This window comes from Callorhinus ursinus, unplaced genomic scaffold, assembly GCF_003265705.2.
Source record: "Callorhinus ursinus isolate GAN/ISIS: 27379988/994484 unplaced genomic scaffold, GSC_fseal_2.0 scaffold12, whole genome shotgun sequence".
NCBI lineage: Eukaryota > Metazoa > Chordata > Mammalia > Carnivora > Otariidae > Callorhinus > Callorhinus ursinus.
Window position 1 is genome coordinate 11524582 of NW_027397074.1, and position 16488 is coordinate 11541069.

The 16488-nt window shown below is 38.8% G+C and overlaps 1 protein-coding gene across 5 annotated transcripts in view; it reads right to left on the reverse strand.

The window, feature by feature from the left end:
* Positions 1–14881, reverse strand: part of PCLO (piccolo presynaptic cytomatrix protein) — a 391109-nt gene extending 376228 nt beyond the window's left edge. For all 5 annotated transcript variants that reach the window (XM_073898726.1, XM_073898725.1, XM_025872800.2 and 2 more), the window contains exons 1-2: positions 14358–14881; positions 6791–8348 (exon numbers count right to left, since the gene is read on the reverse strand). In XM_073898726.1, coding sequence (XP_073754827.1) covers positions 6791–8348; positions 14358–14614 — 1815 coding nt within the window. In that variant the 5' untranslated portion in view covers positions 14615–14881. The remainder of the gene's footprint in view (positions 1–6790; positions 8349–14357) is intronic.
* Positions 14882–16488: the final 1607 nt, after the last annotated feature.

The following is a 16488-nucleotide window of genomic DNA, read 5'->3' on the forward strand; positions in this document are numbered from 1 at the left end:
ATTCTTTTTATTTTCCATTTAAATAGAAGAACCTCCTCCAGTGATTGTGATATATGTATAGATATATACACATGTGCATATACAGAGAGAGAAGTGATAACTTGTATGCACACTTTCATTCTTAAGCTGCCCTCACACTCTCTCCTGCTATCTTGCGTGGGCACAGAATTCATCTTATCATCGTATCTGGGTATTTAAAGAAATCACTCCCTAACTCCTGTCTTCTGTGTTGATAATGAGCATGGTAGCTGTTTGATTTCTCATCTCTTTGTAGATGATACCATTATTCTCTATGGAAGTCTTTCAGGTTCTCTCTTCATCTTTGGAAATCTGGTATTTCCTCCAGATGTACCTATCAGTCATTTTATTCATCTTGCATGGCCAGTGGTAGGCCTGTAACAATCTGAAGAGCTTACCTCCATCATTTGGGTTCTTTCTTTCTGGAACTCCTATTAGGGCTCTTAGGTACACTCTTCATGATTTTTATAATTCTCTTAGAGCCCCAGAGCTCCCGGAATTATAAATAACCACTTCCCCAAAATGTTTACAACTTTATGGGCAGTCATCCAGAAAGAGCCCCCACACGGGAAATAAAATACCCATTCCCCAGCCTCCACATCACTATAGGAAGTAATGAAGAGGAAATCTCAGAATTCTACACATTTCTGGGTGCATCCCCATGCTTTCCTTCCTTAACTACTCCCAAACCCAAGCTTTAGTTAGGACTATATACACAAATTAGACTTTTAGTCACGATTAAAAATTCCAGATTCCCAAGTTATCCATCAATTCCCAGACTCTAATCCTTCAATGGGAGGGAACCCCACCATTAGACCCCCTCCCCTCATGGTCCATGCTCTGACCTTCTGCTGCTTCATTTCTCTCCATAACATTTATTACCAGCTATCACACTATATGTTTTATTTGTCACTCTTACTAGAATACGCTTTCTAGGAGGGGAGAATTTTTGTCTACTTTGTTCACTCTTAATATGCCCAGAGTCTAGAACGGTGCCTGAAACACAGTTTCAGTGCTAAGTAGCTGAATAATTTTTAATTGTCTTAATTCAGTTCTACAATCTGGAAAAATCCTGGGTCTCTTCCAGACCATCAAGTGGACCCACTGGAATTTGAATGTGGTCATTACTTATGAAATATCCTCTTAAATTTTATTTCTCAAGAGTAAGAAAAAAACTTGTAAGTGCCTTATATCTCCTGAATGAACTCTTTCCTGTGAGGTCAGGTGTTTTTGTTGTTTCATTTTTCACCAGTTCACCTAGGTCCTTCGTGTGGTATTATTGCTAAAATTTCAAGCTAGTTCTTCAAACCAGTCATTTGCAGAGAATGTCTCCATTATTTACTAGGTTATCAAAGAGGTTTTTCTGTGTTTGTGGAACATTCTGCTTCCCCATTAGTCTCTCCTTTGAATGGGAAAACGGGATGGCAGAGGGTCAGTGTCCAAGTAAGGACAGCTTTATAGGACAGTAGGGATCAGTGCAGTTGACTTACAGATGAATAATGTTTTGTTTGTTTTTTCCTTTAAATCACTCTCTTGTGTGAGAAAGGCATTACTTCTAATCCTCCTCCAAAGACCCTAGTTTTCTCATGAGGGGCCATTAGGCATCTCACCCCTTCATTTGGAGAATGCTCTGGCTTTGGCTAGAGGGAAGGAAAAATAAAGCCTCTCCCTAACCCACTGTCTTCCCACTGGAGATTAGGAAAGAGTCCACTGGCTGTATTTGTTCCTACTGCAGTTCTTTAATTTGTTGTCTGATCACTACCCACAACCTATGACTGCTTTCTTTATTTGTTCATTCCTAGCTTAGAGCTCAAAGAGACTCCCTGAGGAAGCCACTTGTACAGTGGTTTCCTTGGCTCTTTTTCTGTCATCTTTTTCCCATTTTCTTTCTATCTTCTAGGAATTCAACAGGCCAACTTATAGACTACTGGTGGTCTTTCCCATTTTCTGGAACCACTATACGTTCAATCTTTTAAGCAGTGGGACTTAGAGAGCAGAGGTACCCTTACTCTGCCCAGTCTTCCCTTTCTTTTTTTTTATGTTATGTTAATGTTGCAGTCTTTGCTTAGAGGTGCAAGACCTTTGTGCTACATCAGCAAGCAACTAAAAAGAGAATGTTCCCTTTTCTAAACATTCTTCCAGCTACTCCACCATCAGGAAGGTTTTAACTGATTTTCTTTCTCCACAGGTTCCAGCCTCCTGACATCGGGCACAGCTCTACCCTCATCATCAGTTCTTCTTAACAGATTCTCTCCACTGGTTTCCCTCACCGGAAATGGAACACACAGCAGGCCCAACCACCTAAAAGAGGTGTCCAGTTAGGCCATTTTGCCGACCTGAAGAATTTCTTTCTGTTTTGTTTTTTAATAAGTGGAGAGAGTTTATATGCAAGTCTAGGTGTGTTTGTTTTTTGGGTTTTTTGGGTTTTTTGGGGTTTTTTTAGCTCCTGAAATATGGCCATGTTTTTGTTAAATAAAATATCTGGTATCAGCCAAGAGACTGATTGACATATAAGCCATCATGATCAAAAATAATATGACCAAAAAAAAAAAAAACCCCACAAAACATCTTAAATCCACTTTCATCACTGGCATTTGGTTCATTATCAACATTACATAATTTGGTAAAAGCCAGGAGAATTATTAGACTTTAGGGACAAGTCTTTAAATCTCTCCCTAAATCTTGCTCCAGGCTATACATCAAAAGAGATAAAGTAAATCAGCAACAAAAACAACAACAAAAAACGCTTTAGTTGCTATTTAGAAAGCAAATGTTCAGTTTCTGTGTCCAAAAGCAAGCCCAAAGAGAGAACCTGCATTGTTGAGATTTATTCTGTTAATGGACTGGCAAGAAGGGATAGCTATAAACTCCTCTTGGCATCAAAAGTCTAGGCTTAGAGCCAGTAGATTCTTATGGTTTATTTGGAACAGCACACATCTTGACAGCCAGCAGAGTGGACGGTTTAAATACCATCCTCTTCACACAGATATTTGAATTGTGTAAGGGTGTGAGGGGTGTGTGTGTGTGTGTGTGTGTGTGTGTGTGTGTGTGTGTGTGTGGCGGGCAGGGGTAGGAGAAGCTGACAAATTTAGTTAAGGAAGTAAAAATCCCTTTCCCTAAAGCTTGTGTCTGAATCATGAAACCTCTCCAATCGTCCATCCCCTGATTGGTACTCATTAAGAGCCAGGATATTCTTAAGCAAATATAGTCATAATTCTGATATGTTGGTAACAAAAAATATCAGAGAAATCCTCTTAGTCTTTTCAAGAACTGATATAAGAGAGCAGTATTCTATTTAACCCATAGACTACGAAAGTAACAGTATTGAGTTACTTGCATATAAACATCAAACTTGCAAATAAATCCATGTAAATTAAAGCACTAAAGAACGTCCCGCCCTCTGTCTCTGTCCTGCATAGAAGCACTGTTCACTCAATCTGAGTATCTGAGGACAATCAGACCCAGAGTGTTACATCCTCTTCAGAAGATGCAGAGAAGTTCACTTCCTCATGGATATATAGAAGAGTTCAGAAGTGGTGATTATTCCCAAAATTTCATCTGTCTTATCTCTTGAAACAGAAGCTCTCAGCCTCTATACAGAGCTCAATTTCCCAATTCTGTCCCCCTGATAATTCAGGAGTGAGGAACTGGCCATTGGTGCACAGGAATAGGGAAGGTGCGTTCTTACCAGAACTCAGATGACATTTTTACTTATGGGAAAAAAAAAAAAGTTAAAAGTAATATTATTAATACTACAAATCAAATGGCTCTTGATCGCTACCTCGGAATCCAACAACTTATGATAATCTATCTGTATTAAAAAAAAAACAATTTGATAATAAACTTTAAAAGTTAAATCTTACCCACGTTGCATTATATTGCAATTTAAAAAAAAGCATTTATTATATTTAAAAATACCTTCTCATGCAAATGTTCAGAGAATCTCAATAACCCAATGTGTTTGGCAGAGAATACATTATTATATTCATATTTCAAATGGCATCCTTCCTACAGAAAGTTTAAACGACTAGCCCAAGTTCATCTCATAAATAATAGGAACCCTTCCCTTTAATGAGCTAGTGAGATACACCTACCCCCACATTCCCAACTCCTTTTGTAAGTGTCCAAATTCCTATTATTCACATTTCCAGCCCAAATACTTCTGTTTTCATGAAGATAGTTATGATGTCCATGCACCCCCCACCAGTGATAGTAATATGTTCTTCCTTTGACCTCACAGCACTTTATCTCTGTTCCTACCCTAAGTTAATAGACTTGGAATCAGAAGATTTGGTTTGAATTCTGCTTGATTATTTACAATCAGGATGATCCTAACAAGTAAAGTAACCATAGTAACCACCTGAACACTATAGTCAACAGAATATATGCCCATAGAATTATTTGGAAATTCAATTTTGATAAAACAAGAAAGAACTGTGTCAACTGTAAAGCCTTATACAAAGTTACTTCTCATATATATACTTCTTTCTTTCTCATGTACAACTTTTCTTTCCCCTATTTTATTTCCTGGAAGAAAGACCACATCCAATGAATTCCTGATTCTGTCAGAGCATTCACGGATGCTTCAAAACAGCCATTTGATACAAAGTTGCAGAATGAATGAATGGTTCAATGTACCACTACATTAATCAAGGTAAGTTTCATAAAGCACAACATTCACTGCAACCTGCTAAATGTGGAAGGCCAAAATCTGACTTTGATGTCTCTCCAATCTCACTGCCTATTTTTTCCCCCATCGCTTCAGCCAACCTAGATTTACCTCTGATTCCTTAAATACACCCTATGTTTTTCTGGCTCTAGGTTTTGGGCCAAATCATCACCCCCTTTCGTGCCCTTCATCTGTTTAAACAGTATCCATCCTCAGCTCAAAATGGCTCACATGCCATTTTCTCCATGAAACTTTTCTTAATCTCACCCACTGGAAAGGACTCTTCTTATTCTGAAGTCCAGAGTATTTGTCCATCTCTCTCAGAACTCTTATCATTTGACCACATGTTATGTTCCCTTTGCATGTATTATCTCACCTAATACACTTTGATCTTGTGAAGAACAGCATTATGTTTTAGTTATCTTTGTATCCTTCCAAACATGTACTAAAATGTCTTCCATATAAATAGGTATTCTAACAATATATGTGGCTTCAAAGTCCAACTGCATGGCTCTGCTTTATAAATTGCCAAAAAAAATGACATTTTATGAAATGATCATCTATTGTTTGAAGTCGTCATTACCATCCATTCCTATCAACATCATATAGTATGAGCAGAAACATACCTTTGCCAAAATTTAAAAAGCTACAACTATATAAACAAACCACTTATAATCCAATTTCTGCAATAATTTGAATGCAGCATATTCTTATGAATCGCAATGTTATATTAAAGATGGCTTATCTGAAAAGCTAAGGTACTTAAGAGGACTTTTGGATAAGAAGAGTAAATGATACTTCAGAAAACAACCAGAAGTTAACACATGTTTAATTTACATCATTTTAATCTCTCATCACAGTAAGTATCCAAACTAACATAACAGCTACCAATAATCATCATTGCTGTTATTATCATAAAATAGATTTCATTTATAACAAGGGTACACAAGTCTCCTCTCTCAGGGATGTTTAAATCACATAATTCTTCATTGCCTGCTGTCAGTTCCTTCCTGGGCTGTTCGCAGACAAAATACACACATAGCCCACTAACAGCTGTCCTCCAGACAGAGTGATTTCTGTGCCTTCTCACTGGGTAGGAGCCACCAGATTTCTTTTAAAAATGTATTCTTCTAGTTTCTCTATTCTCACTTATATTATTATCTCATCTTCACTATGTTATTTCTTAACTCCAGAGAATTTCTGAGTTTTGCTGTTTTGGGCTTTTTACCCCTTCTCCCTGAATGTCCCCAAATCTCTACCTACTAAAATCTTTTTTTTTTTTCTTTATTCAGTGCCTTTAAGTGCTGGGTTAACATTAACTGACTTCTTGAGAATTACTTTTCTATCCTCACAGTAAACAATGTTGAGCTCATTTGTGTCACTACTGGCCCCTTTATGATTTGATAGGTCAGGAAGGCTTACCAAAAGCCTTGAAGATATAAACTGTGGTCTTCTGAGAAGACACCCATCGATGGTGAACCTGTTCTCATGACTTCTTCACTTCACAAACTGACGTATACTGTTATAAATGACTCTCAACTAATGAGCGAAGCATGCCTTCACAGCTATATCAAAATCACTGGCAGGGAAAGGGGATGTACAGTTTGGAAAATTTTTTTCAATTTTATATTAAAATTGTATTTATAATGCGAAAACAATGTCTGCTTTTTTCCCAGCACAGATATGACCCCAGTAAAGAGTACCTTAAGTTGGGTAGGCCGGAGTATGAATTTAAGAGTTAAACTAATATCACTGCATACTAAACAATAAATATCACTGTGTACTACACAATAAATAGTGTGGATCTTACGGGACAGAGTACAATGAGTCAATGCTCAGCATCTTTGAACTGATTCATTTTTACTTTATATGCCAAACTTATCAGAAAATCTGGCATTATTTTGGGCTTATTCTTAGAGAAAATATTTAACTTTTTTTAAATTTACAATTAGCACAGAAGAAAAAGAGGAAGGAAGGAGGGGAGGAAGGAAAGGATGAGAGGAAAACAAGGTCATTCTATGATACCAAGGATAAACTAAGCATGATTTGTGCAAGATGATGATCTGGTTTAAGAGCATGAACACAATGAATAAATGCACTCACCTCGGTTAAATGAGGATTGGGATTAAAACCACAGAGGCTACATACAGTGGTGTGACACTCAGTGCATGTGTTAAAATTGGCCTTTTCTGGAACATGCAACAGAAGTTCAGTGGTATTGCAAAGAGGACAGATGGTTTTAGGGAAGCCTTGTACTGGAGTCTGTGCTGCAGATAGAGAAGTCGAAGGATGCAGAGGTTTCCCAGCTCCTGTTTGGCTTACTGGTTTTGGAGATTGCTGAGCTGAAGGCTTTGCTGGGCCAGGCTGCTGAGGAGTGGGTTTTGCTGAACCAGGCTGCTGAGGTGAAGGCTTTGCAGAGCCAGGCTGTTGAGGAGGGGGCTTGGCCAGACCAGGCTGTTGAGTTGGGGGCTTTGCAGGGCCAGGCTGCTGAGGAGGGGGTTTTGCTGGGCCAGGCTGCTGAGGAGGGGGTTTTGCTGGGCCAGGCGGTTGAGCTGGAGTTTTTCCTGGCCCAGGCTGCTGAGCCGGAGATTTCGTGGGCCCAGCCTGCTGAGAAGGAGTTTTTGCAGGCCCAGGTGGCTGAGCTGGGGGCTGTGGCCCAGGTTGGTGAGCTTGGGATTTTGCTGGCCCTGGCTGCTGGGTTGGGGGCTTTGCTGGCCCTGGCTGCTGAGATGGAAGTTTCTCTGACCCAGCCTGTTGAGCTTGAGGCTTCGCAGGCCCAAGAGGCTGAGCTGAAGACTTGGACCCAGGCTGCTGAGCAGCAGGCTTTGCTGTCCCTGGTGGCTGGACTGGGGGCTTCGCTATCCCTGGCTGTTGAGCTAAGGCCTTTGTTGGCCCTGGCTGCTGAGCTGAGGGCTTTGCAGACCCAGGGTGTGGTGTGGCAACTTTTTCAGGTCCAGGTTGCTGGGCTGGAGGTTTTCCAGGACTTGCTTGCTGAATAGGTGGTTTGGTTGGGCTTTGCACTGAGGGTTTAACTGATTCTCCCCTTACAGTGTCGGACTGTTTAGTCTGAGGCCTGGCTGCATCTCTCTGAAGTGGCAACTGTGCCTGGTCTATCTGAGGCGCCTGGGTAAGCCCCTGAATTGGCTTGCCTGTCCCTGGAGGTTGTGATTTCATCTTTTCTGGTTGCTGAGAAGATCCTGATTTGGGAGAGCCATCCTGCTGTGGTGGGACCCTCACAGGTCCCTGCTGCCTTGGACCCGGCTTAGGTGACTCTTGTGATGGAGGCTTTCCGATTCCTTCAGGTTTGCCTTGTTCTTTCTGAGCTACTTTTTGTTTCTTGGCAGTTTCTTCCTGGGATGCATCAGAGTCTGATATCAAATCAAAAGGATTGAATTTATTTACAACAGAGGAGACAGCACTTAAAGGGTTAACCTCTGAGAGGAAGCCAGGCATCATACTAGACTTGTGCTCTTCCTTTAAATCAGTTCTGGACTTTGATTCTTTCAAGCTAATAGTGGAAGGACTCCTTCCAGGCGACTTCTGCTCTGACTTCAAAGTGTCTGTAGTTCTACTTTTACTGAGACCAGGCTGAGCTGAACGCCCAGGGTCCGGCGGTTTTCCGGGTTGCTTTGGAGGATGACTACTCTCCAACTCTTGCTTCCTAGAAGAATGAAACGAAAAGAAGTAAAAATAATGGAAAGTATCCCAACTCAAAATAATATTAACGAGCCATTACCTTCTTAGAGCCTCAAAATTAGGCATGTATAGATATAACTAGAACACATTTTTGCAGCATCCTGTAAATGATCATAAAATCTTTTAAGTCTTTATGTGGATAGAGATTTTCAACAAGGTAAACAAAAGGGGTAAAAATCAATACTTGCTACTCTAAGATATCTAGTTAGACATTACTTATAATAGTTTACATTTACACTTAATAGAATTTGGCCATCCTTAAAACCTTATTAAATATATCAACTCAATAAACCAATGCAGGGCCATGTTCTAGTACGTTCATGTTTGAAGAATGTTATTCTTCCAAATACTAGCAGCACCAAGAATTAAGAATATGCATTTTAAAATGTGGGCGCTTGTTGCAACTGTTTTTGTTTTACTTGATAACAAGAAGTTACATTAGTAACATATGGCACATGACGACATCGGGGAACTTTTTAGTAAAAGAGGTTACGTGATGCATTTCCAGGGACCCTGAGAAAGCTGATAATCTATTCAACTTTATTCTGTTGGAAAAGATATTATCCCTCAAATATTATCCTTATTAAACTTTATAAAATGAGAAGTCCTACTTCAATTAGAAATTTTTGAGAAACAATTCCGTATTTCTTGTAGAAGAAAAATGTTATGTCATTTAATTATTTTTCCAATAACTAATTATTAATCTGAGATCTCTATGCAAAATAATGATGGATGTTTAAAGAAGCTTGAGATACAGCGGGTATAGTTAGCAACAAGCTGGTTATGAACCCACTTTCGAAAGTACTGTTACTTTTCTCAGAAAAAGATACGTAATAATCTCTTAATGTTTTCTATAACATTTACTATTGCCACTGTTAGATTATTAGTAATATTATTTATTATTGACAAAGATTTAAGAACATAACTAATTTACGAATCTTCTTTTAATTCATAGACAAATACACGCAATGGATTTTTTTTAAATAGTTTTGGAAACATGATCACTTTGAAATAACTATGGTTAAATAATTAAAATAGTTGATTTTGTATACTTTTAACCAAAAATCAAATACATTACTTTTTTTAAATAAGCCATTCTTTACTGACAAAGTTGTAACTAATAAGAATAGGCTCTATTAGGATTACATAACAATAAAATTATGAGTATTTCATTTGATACATGAAGCTTTTTAACTTTGGAAAAAGACATTTCTTTTTCATTAAAAGAAGAGAAAGAAACAGAGTTATTCAGTAGCACTTAAAAGATGAGATGATCACAATAAAGTTCTACAGGTTTTAATTTGTATTGTGAAGATTTACCTAATGGGCCAGATTATAAACTTTTAATTTCAAATTATTTAGTACTTAATATGAAGTTTTTGAAATTCCCCAAATGGCACAGAAACTTGAGACAGATCAAGTTATAAGATACTGTAGAAAGAAATACAGAAGTATTACTTCTAAATAGCAAAAAATAAGAAGGAAATAATCTATAAAAGCCACCATATGCAAAAAGTGATTTTCTAATAAAAGTTGAATAAATAGAATTCTTAGTTTTGGCAATTTCCTCCAGGAAAAAAAGTTACAAAAACTTTAGATAACTTAAGCAAGGAACTAAAATTATTACCCTAATTAATTACAACGGTTCTAAGGTATCTTTTAAAATACTATGTATTTCCATTTGGAGAAAATAATTTTGAATGTTTCTTTACAGGCCACTCTGTGTTCCTTTACACAGGAAGGTAGAAGAGCTATAGTAAACAACCTAAAATAGATTATTTTCAAAAATTTCAGTTTAGATCTTCACATTATTCTAGAAATGTTCTACATTCAATTGATAAAATCTACCACTCTCGTGAAGGGCTTAGGAACTTCATTACAGAAATTCCTACCTCATAAGTAATTATTTAGGTATATTATTGAATTGGCTCCCTAGTAGAGTCCTAGAGACCTATATTTAAAGAGCACAAAAAAAGAAATCTATTCTTAATTTACTAAATTGTCCTCTCTTGAAAATACTATTAAACTTAATCATTGTTTTGTGTTGTTGCACGTCATCCAACATATGTACAAAACAAAAAAATAAACTTTGTGAATACCAAATATTTGTGATATCAACACTAAAATTTAAAGCAAGCTGCTTACAGCAGAAATTATCATTGCATGTACCTCCAAAAATATAAGTTATATAAGAAAATCCCCATGAGAAAACTGATAACAGCTATAAAGAATGCCCCACAATTTAAGCTAACTTCAGCTACTCGAATTATAGAAGTAAATATCAAATATGGATGTGAGAAATAGAAAATCACTAAAAGAATATACAGACTTAATACTGAACAAAAATATAAAGATGTCTCAGGTAACTGTGGTCTTCTGGTGAATTTTTGTTTGGTATAACAGTTGCTCTGTCAAAAAGAAAAACAACTAAAATGCAATCTATGTCTTGTATACTATATGGTGACCTCCTAGAGAAAGTGTTTCACTCATCTTTGCATCACTAGAACCAAACCTGTTAACTAGAGCATTAGTGTCTCATGAATGAATGAATGAATGAACGAATGAATAAATAGGTGGATGACAATGAATAAAGGAATCAATGAATGAATCAGGTTTTTGTTTTATGCCAGATTATGTTTCTTGAATTCTTTTCAAATTCTTCATGGTCGTTCTGAGGTATAAATGGAAACATTCCACATGCATTTAGAACCTGGAGTTGGCCTGCTACTCTAGGAAGAAAAACGGTTGTGGAATTGTCTACCGTTAGGATAGGCCCAAAGGAATACTAAAGAAAATAATGGATTTAGTCAGAATTCCTATAAAATATTCTACCAATCAGAAGCATTTTTCAGTAAAGCCCTTCTCACATCTGTAGCTGTGCACAGAATGAGCAGAGACCAAGTGATAAAATTGCCTTTTTCTGGGTCTTCAATTAATCCAAAATCCAGAAGCATTTTGTAACCTGTAACTTCGTTTTGTACAACCTCCTTTTTCATTACTACTGTCATCCCCAGATTAGAATTTTTCTTTCATAGATTAGCAGAAAAAAATATTTCAGGGGCACCTGGGTGGCTCAGTTGGTTAAGCGACTGCCTTCAGCTCAGGTCATGATCCTGGAGTCCCGGGATCGAGTCCCGCGTCGGGCTCCCTGCTCAGCGGGGAGTCTGCTTCTCCCTCTGACCCTCTTCCCTCTCGTGCTCTCTATCTCTCATTCTCTCTCTCTCAAATGAATAAATAAAATCTTTAAAAAAATAAAATAAAAAAAAGAAAAAATATTTTAGCTACAAATGAGGTAAACATAAATTCATGGATACAAATGTAAAAGCAGTTGGAATGCTAAAAAAATTTTTAGTGGAGCACAACAGGCAATGACACTTGACGGTGCTGAGTCACATAAAATTTTTTGATATTAGAAATATAAGCAACTTTGGGGATAGCTTCATTTTTATACTGTAGAGGACACTAGGGCTTAAAGAGGCTAAGTGATTAATCCAAGGTTATAAAACTAGTTAGTCACTGACATCTGGTATCCAGACTTCTGGTGGGGGTGGGGAAGGGAGTGGAAGTTCCACTACATGGCACTGACTTTTCCATATATATAAAAAATATATATACAGATACATCAAAATAACTTACAACAGTGATGAACTCAACATACAATTTGTCTGGAGCCACCAGTGCCAGTGCCATCCACTGCTGATATTGAGATCACTACTTCTGATATTTATAGAGTCCCTTCAAGTTAAAATTCAAGCAAAAATATCCCTGTCAATTTGTAACTGATCCTCACAATGACTCTACAAGATAAGTAAGACAAGTGTCATATGCCTTATTTGGGGGCAAGGAAACTGAGGCAGCTAGGCTGAGAAGCATACATAATTTGTCATGAGTCTGTTAAAATTAATAGGACAAGAACCTAGGTCTCTGGGCTCTCAACCCTTATTCAAAAACAAACAAAACAAAACCACCATCTCTAATTGACACACTTAACCTCTTCAGACTTTAAATAATTTGGATATACTTTCTTATATATACTTAAGTTGGTGTGCTTCTAAAAATCTAAATGATAAACCAAGTCTTTCTTTGGTTATCACATCCAAGGATAATAACATTCTAAAAATTATGTACATTCTACAAAAATCTTCCACTAAAATATAAGAAGGTCTCAAAAATCAGAAATATATTGTTTATACAGGCAGATGAAGCTTTCACCAATAACTGCTGAGGCCACAGACAATCTGTTAATAAAAATTCTACTATAACAAAATGATCAATGCAGAATCTGACATAAGCACAGCATAAAACCAGTTTAATAGGCTGAAATCGTTATTTTTCAGCCACCCCCTGAATAGAAGAAAAGTTAAGAATGCAGAAATAAAAGCTCACATTTTTTCTTGGTCTGTGTAACCAGCATGCTAAACCTGTTGCATGTACCTCTTAGGAAAAACTGTGAAAGAGCCGGAATACATTTCTAAAAGGCTAATAAAAGTATTGTACCTCGTTTTTACCCTATGAAAATCTAATATATGAATGTTCAACATTTTTTCCAAGTCAGGTTTTCATCAGTAGAGAAAAATGGTGCATATCATAAGCTTTAGTACTTAAGGTAATGGATAAAAAAGACTTTATACCAAAGAAATAGCCCCATATATTACTAGTTGAAAAACACATTTAACATAAAGGAGCAAGTTTTTACTAACAGTAGTGGCTTCGTTTCAAGAACATAGGGTTTTTAGCTGATATATTCTAAGCATTTAAGATTTTATGTTAAAAATATTGCAACTATCCGTTACACTTCTCCTATGTTAAATTAAAATAATTATTTTACAAAATTATACGCATATACTTATATGATAGTTCCTAAGTTAAAATACTTTTATGAAGTAAGGGTTAAGAATCTACACCTACAATATGCAGATCTTTCATATTTCCAATATCTCAAATGAAAATTGTAGGTCTCTTCGATTATCATAAAGCAGGAATGGTTTCAGGACAACGGACAGAGAACTGTACTCTAAGGGAGGGTGTAAAGTTAAAGGGTTTGTTTACAATAATAAAGGCAAGGCAGGCACAGTGATTATACCCTCTTACTGCTCTAATGAGAAAACAACTAATTTATTAGATGAAGGAAAATGGACAGCTAGAGAGGGAAATTAATACGTTAATATTACAGAATAGCTCTTAATTGCCTGCGCAAGTTGTCACTGATTTGCTTTGTCTTAAAATGTATTGGAAACTAATCTTAAGGTAACACAAATTCACATGTTTTTCCACCAACTAAGATACTTTTGCATATAAAAGAACAATAGTTTAAAAAAATAGCATATACTGATTCAGAAATACATGTACAGCACCTGGTCTGCTGCAACCAAACCATCTGTTTAATGCCACAACATATTTTAGGGTCCTTCACTGACTCCGAAAGGTGTATTCAATCTATACCTTCTACCTAAACAGCTCCTGTTCTCCTCTGGGGGTGGGGTGGGAAGGAAGGACAAATCACCTCCGGGGGAATTAAAGGTATTATTCCAGAAATATTTCAGACATCATTCACAGAGAAATAGATGCCTAAATGACTGAGGAGGTTTAAACAGAGACAGGTGAACACCCAGTTCTATCCATTTCCCAACACGTCCGTTTTCTATTAACGGAAGACTTCCAGATTAGTAAAACACTGGAGGGCGTCTCTCCACGCCATCCTAGAGGGAAAAGGTTCCAAAAGGCCAAAAATCACAACCTAAAATCACAGTTCCAAGAATGCAACCCTTGACTATCCCACCAGAAACTCTACAATGCATCATTTTTATTCTGCCCATCAAAAGGCTTATGATCTCTTTATCGTCACCCCATTAGGGAGAATAAAATGAACAGAAGCGACATATATGTACTGCCGTGCTGGCACATACGGGCTGACACATATGTGCACGGGAAGCTGTACATATATGCCCGGACATATACATCATGCTGTGCGTGCCTGTGCATGGAAGGCGGCTCCGCAGCGGCCGGGGGGACGCTTCCCTTGGGCAGCCCCTGCGCCCTTGACATGACAGCGGCGATCTGTCTCCTCTCCTCTTCGCTCAGCTGGCTCAGATCCGCCTCCATGCCGGCCGGGATCACGGTGTGCAAGGAGCTCCCCGCCCCGCCAGCCCCTCCTCCGGCTGCTGCCGCCGCCGCCGCCGCCGCCAGCCCTTCCGGGAGCCCTTCCCCTTCCAAGCTGGCCTCGTTGCCCATGGCTCAGGGGGACTCGGGGCCGCCACGCTCCCTCCTTGCGCTGCGTCCCCGTCGGGAACCCCGCGGCCCGAGGAGCAACCGGAGCCGGGGTCCGCCGTGGGGCGTGCAGGCGGCGGAGTCCCAGGGCTCGGGACCCGGCACCGCTGCCCGGAACGCCAGGCGGGTGTTAGTCCCGCTCACAGGTGACGCCCGCAGCCGGTGCCTCCTCCATGTTGGACAACTCCCCGAAGCCGCCTCAGCGCCCCGAGCCGGGGAGAAGCACGTCTGGGCTGTGCCAGCCGGGCGCCGTCCGCCCCTCCCACCGCGCCCCGCCTCCTCGCCCGCGCCCTCGCAGTGCGCATGCCCGTCTCGGAACAGGTGATGGCCGCGCCCGCGCCTATCCCGCGCTGCGTCGCTCTGTATCCTTCCTCACTCTCAGCACCGATTTAAAGGAGCCTGGGGAGAGCGCCCCTGAAAACCGGGACAAAACAGCCGGCGTTTCTTTCAGGCATATTTCAGGATGCCTCAACCTGAGTTTTGGCGAACTACATTCAAGGGGCGGGGAGGGGCTGGAGGGGCACTAGCTGTTCCCTTGTTTGGATTCATGGGATCTGTAGTTTCAATTTTTTTTTTTTTTTTTTAAGGAAGGCTTTTTAAAGATTTTAGGAATGGATTCGGGTAACTGGAGATTAACCTATGATACCTTTGGGACAAATTCTCCCAAAGGAGCTAAAACTGGAGCTTTTTATTTAGGACTTTTCCAGAATAATTACATTAAAATCTTAGATACAGCATCAGTAAGGTGGTAAAGTTTTTGAATGCTTGTCACTGTATTGTTCCCTAAAGGGACGACACAAAAGTAGAGGATTATGGGAAATTGTACATGGGATACTGTAGTAAGATTCAAATTGTAGAATATTAAAATGTTAAAGTGGTGTGAAATTTTGAAAATATGAATTCAGTACCTTTTTTTCAGTTCTTTGCTCCACAAATGTGGGGAGAACCCCGAGAGTTAAATTAATTTATATAGAGGCACATAGCTGGTTAGCAGCAGAAGTATCACTAATTAACCGTTCTTTCAGACCCACTTACCATCCATTCCCAAACACACAAACTCTTCTTGCTACTACATTTCCTAGAAGGGAATGTTTTAGTTCAGCACTGGATATGCAGCCCAAGTTTTACTCTCCACCTTGGCTAACTAAATGGACCTAATGTCCCAATTGTTGAGGTTAAAGAAAATCAAAAGCTAACTATTGGGAATGAATAAATACACAGAAATGAATAAGTTGCTCAGAAAGTTTCCAAGGTTTTCCAATAATCGTTATAATAGTTTGATATTTTGCATTCCACTTGTATCAAAACGAAAAAATGGCACAGTTATAACAATGTGGTATGTGCTGCTTCTAAAGATGTCTAGTCATTAGATGAAGTATCATTACCTGTTGGTTCCTACAAAAACTCTGCATAAACTTTGATTCTCTCATAACATACTGAGATATGATTTCCAAAGTCAAAACTGTGAAGAGTCATACATTATTTTTAAATAAACAGCATGCTTTCACCTCACACAAACCAATGACAGGAGGCAACCTGACATTCTGATGGCCACACCTGGAGACAAAAACACAATCATCATACCTCCTGGAAATAAGTTTGCTTCAAAAAAGGAGATAATTGGTACATAATCCTGAATCTCTGGCAAAATGAGTAATTGCTCCAACGCCTACAGAGCCCTAAGGCTCACTAAGGCTAGATGGAGGTGGGGAAGAAGAAGATTCATGTGCTGATTATTTTCTCATAGTATGCTCAAGTGTTGTGAGAATAAAATACATTCGATAAGTTTACATTCACAAGCCACAAGCTTAAAGAAATGATAAGATGAACACTCTTTC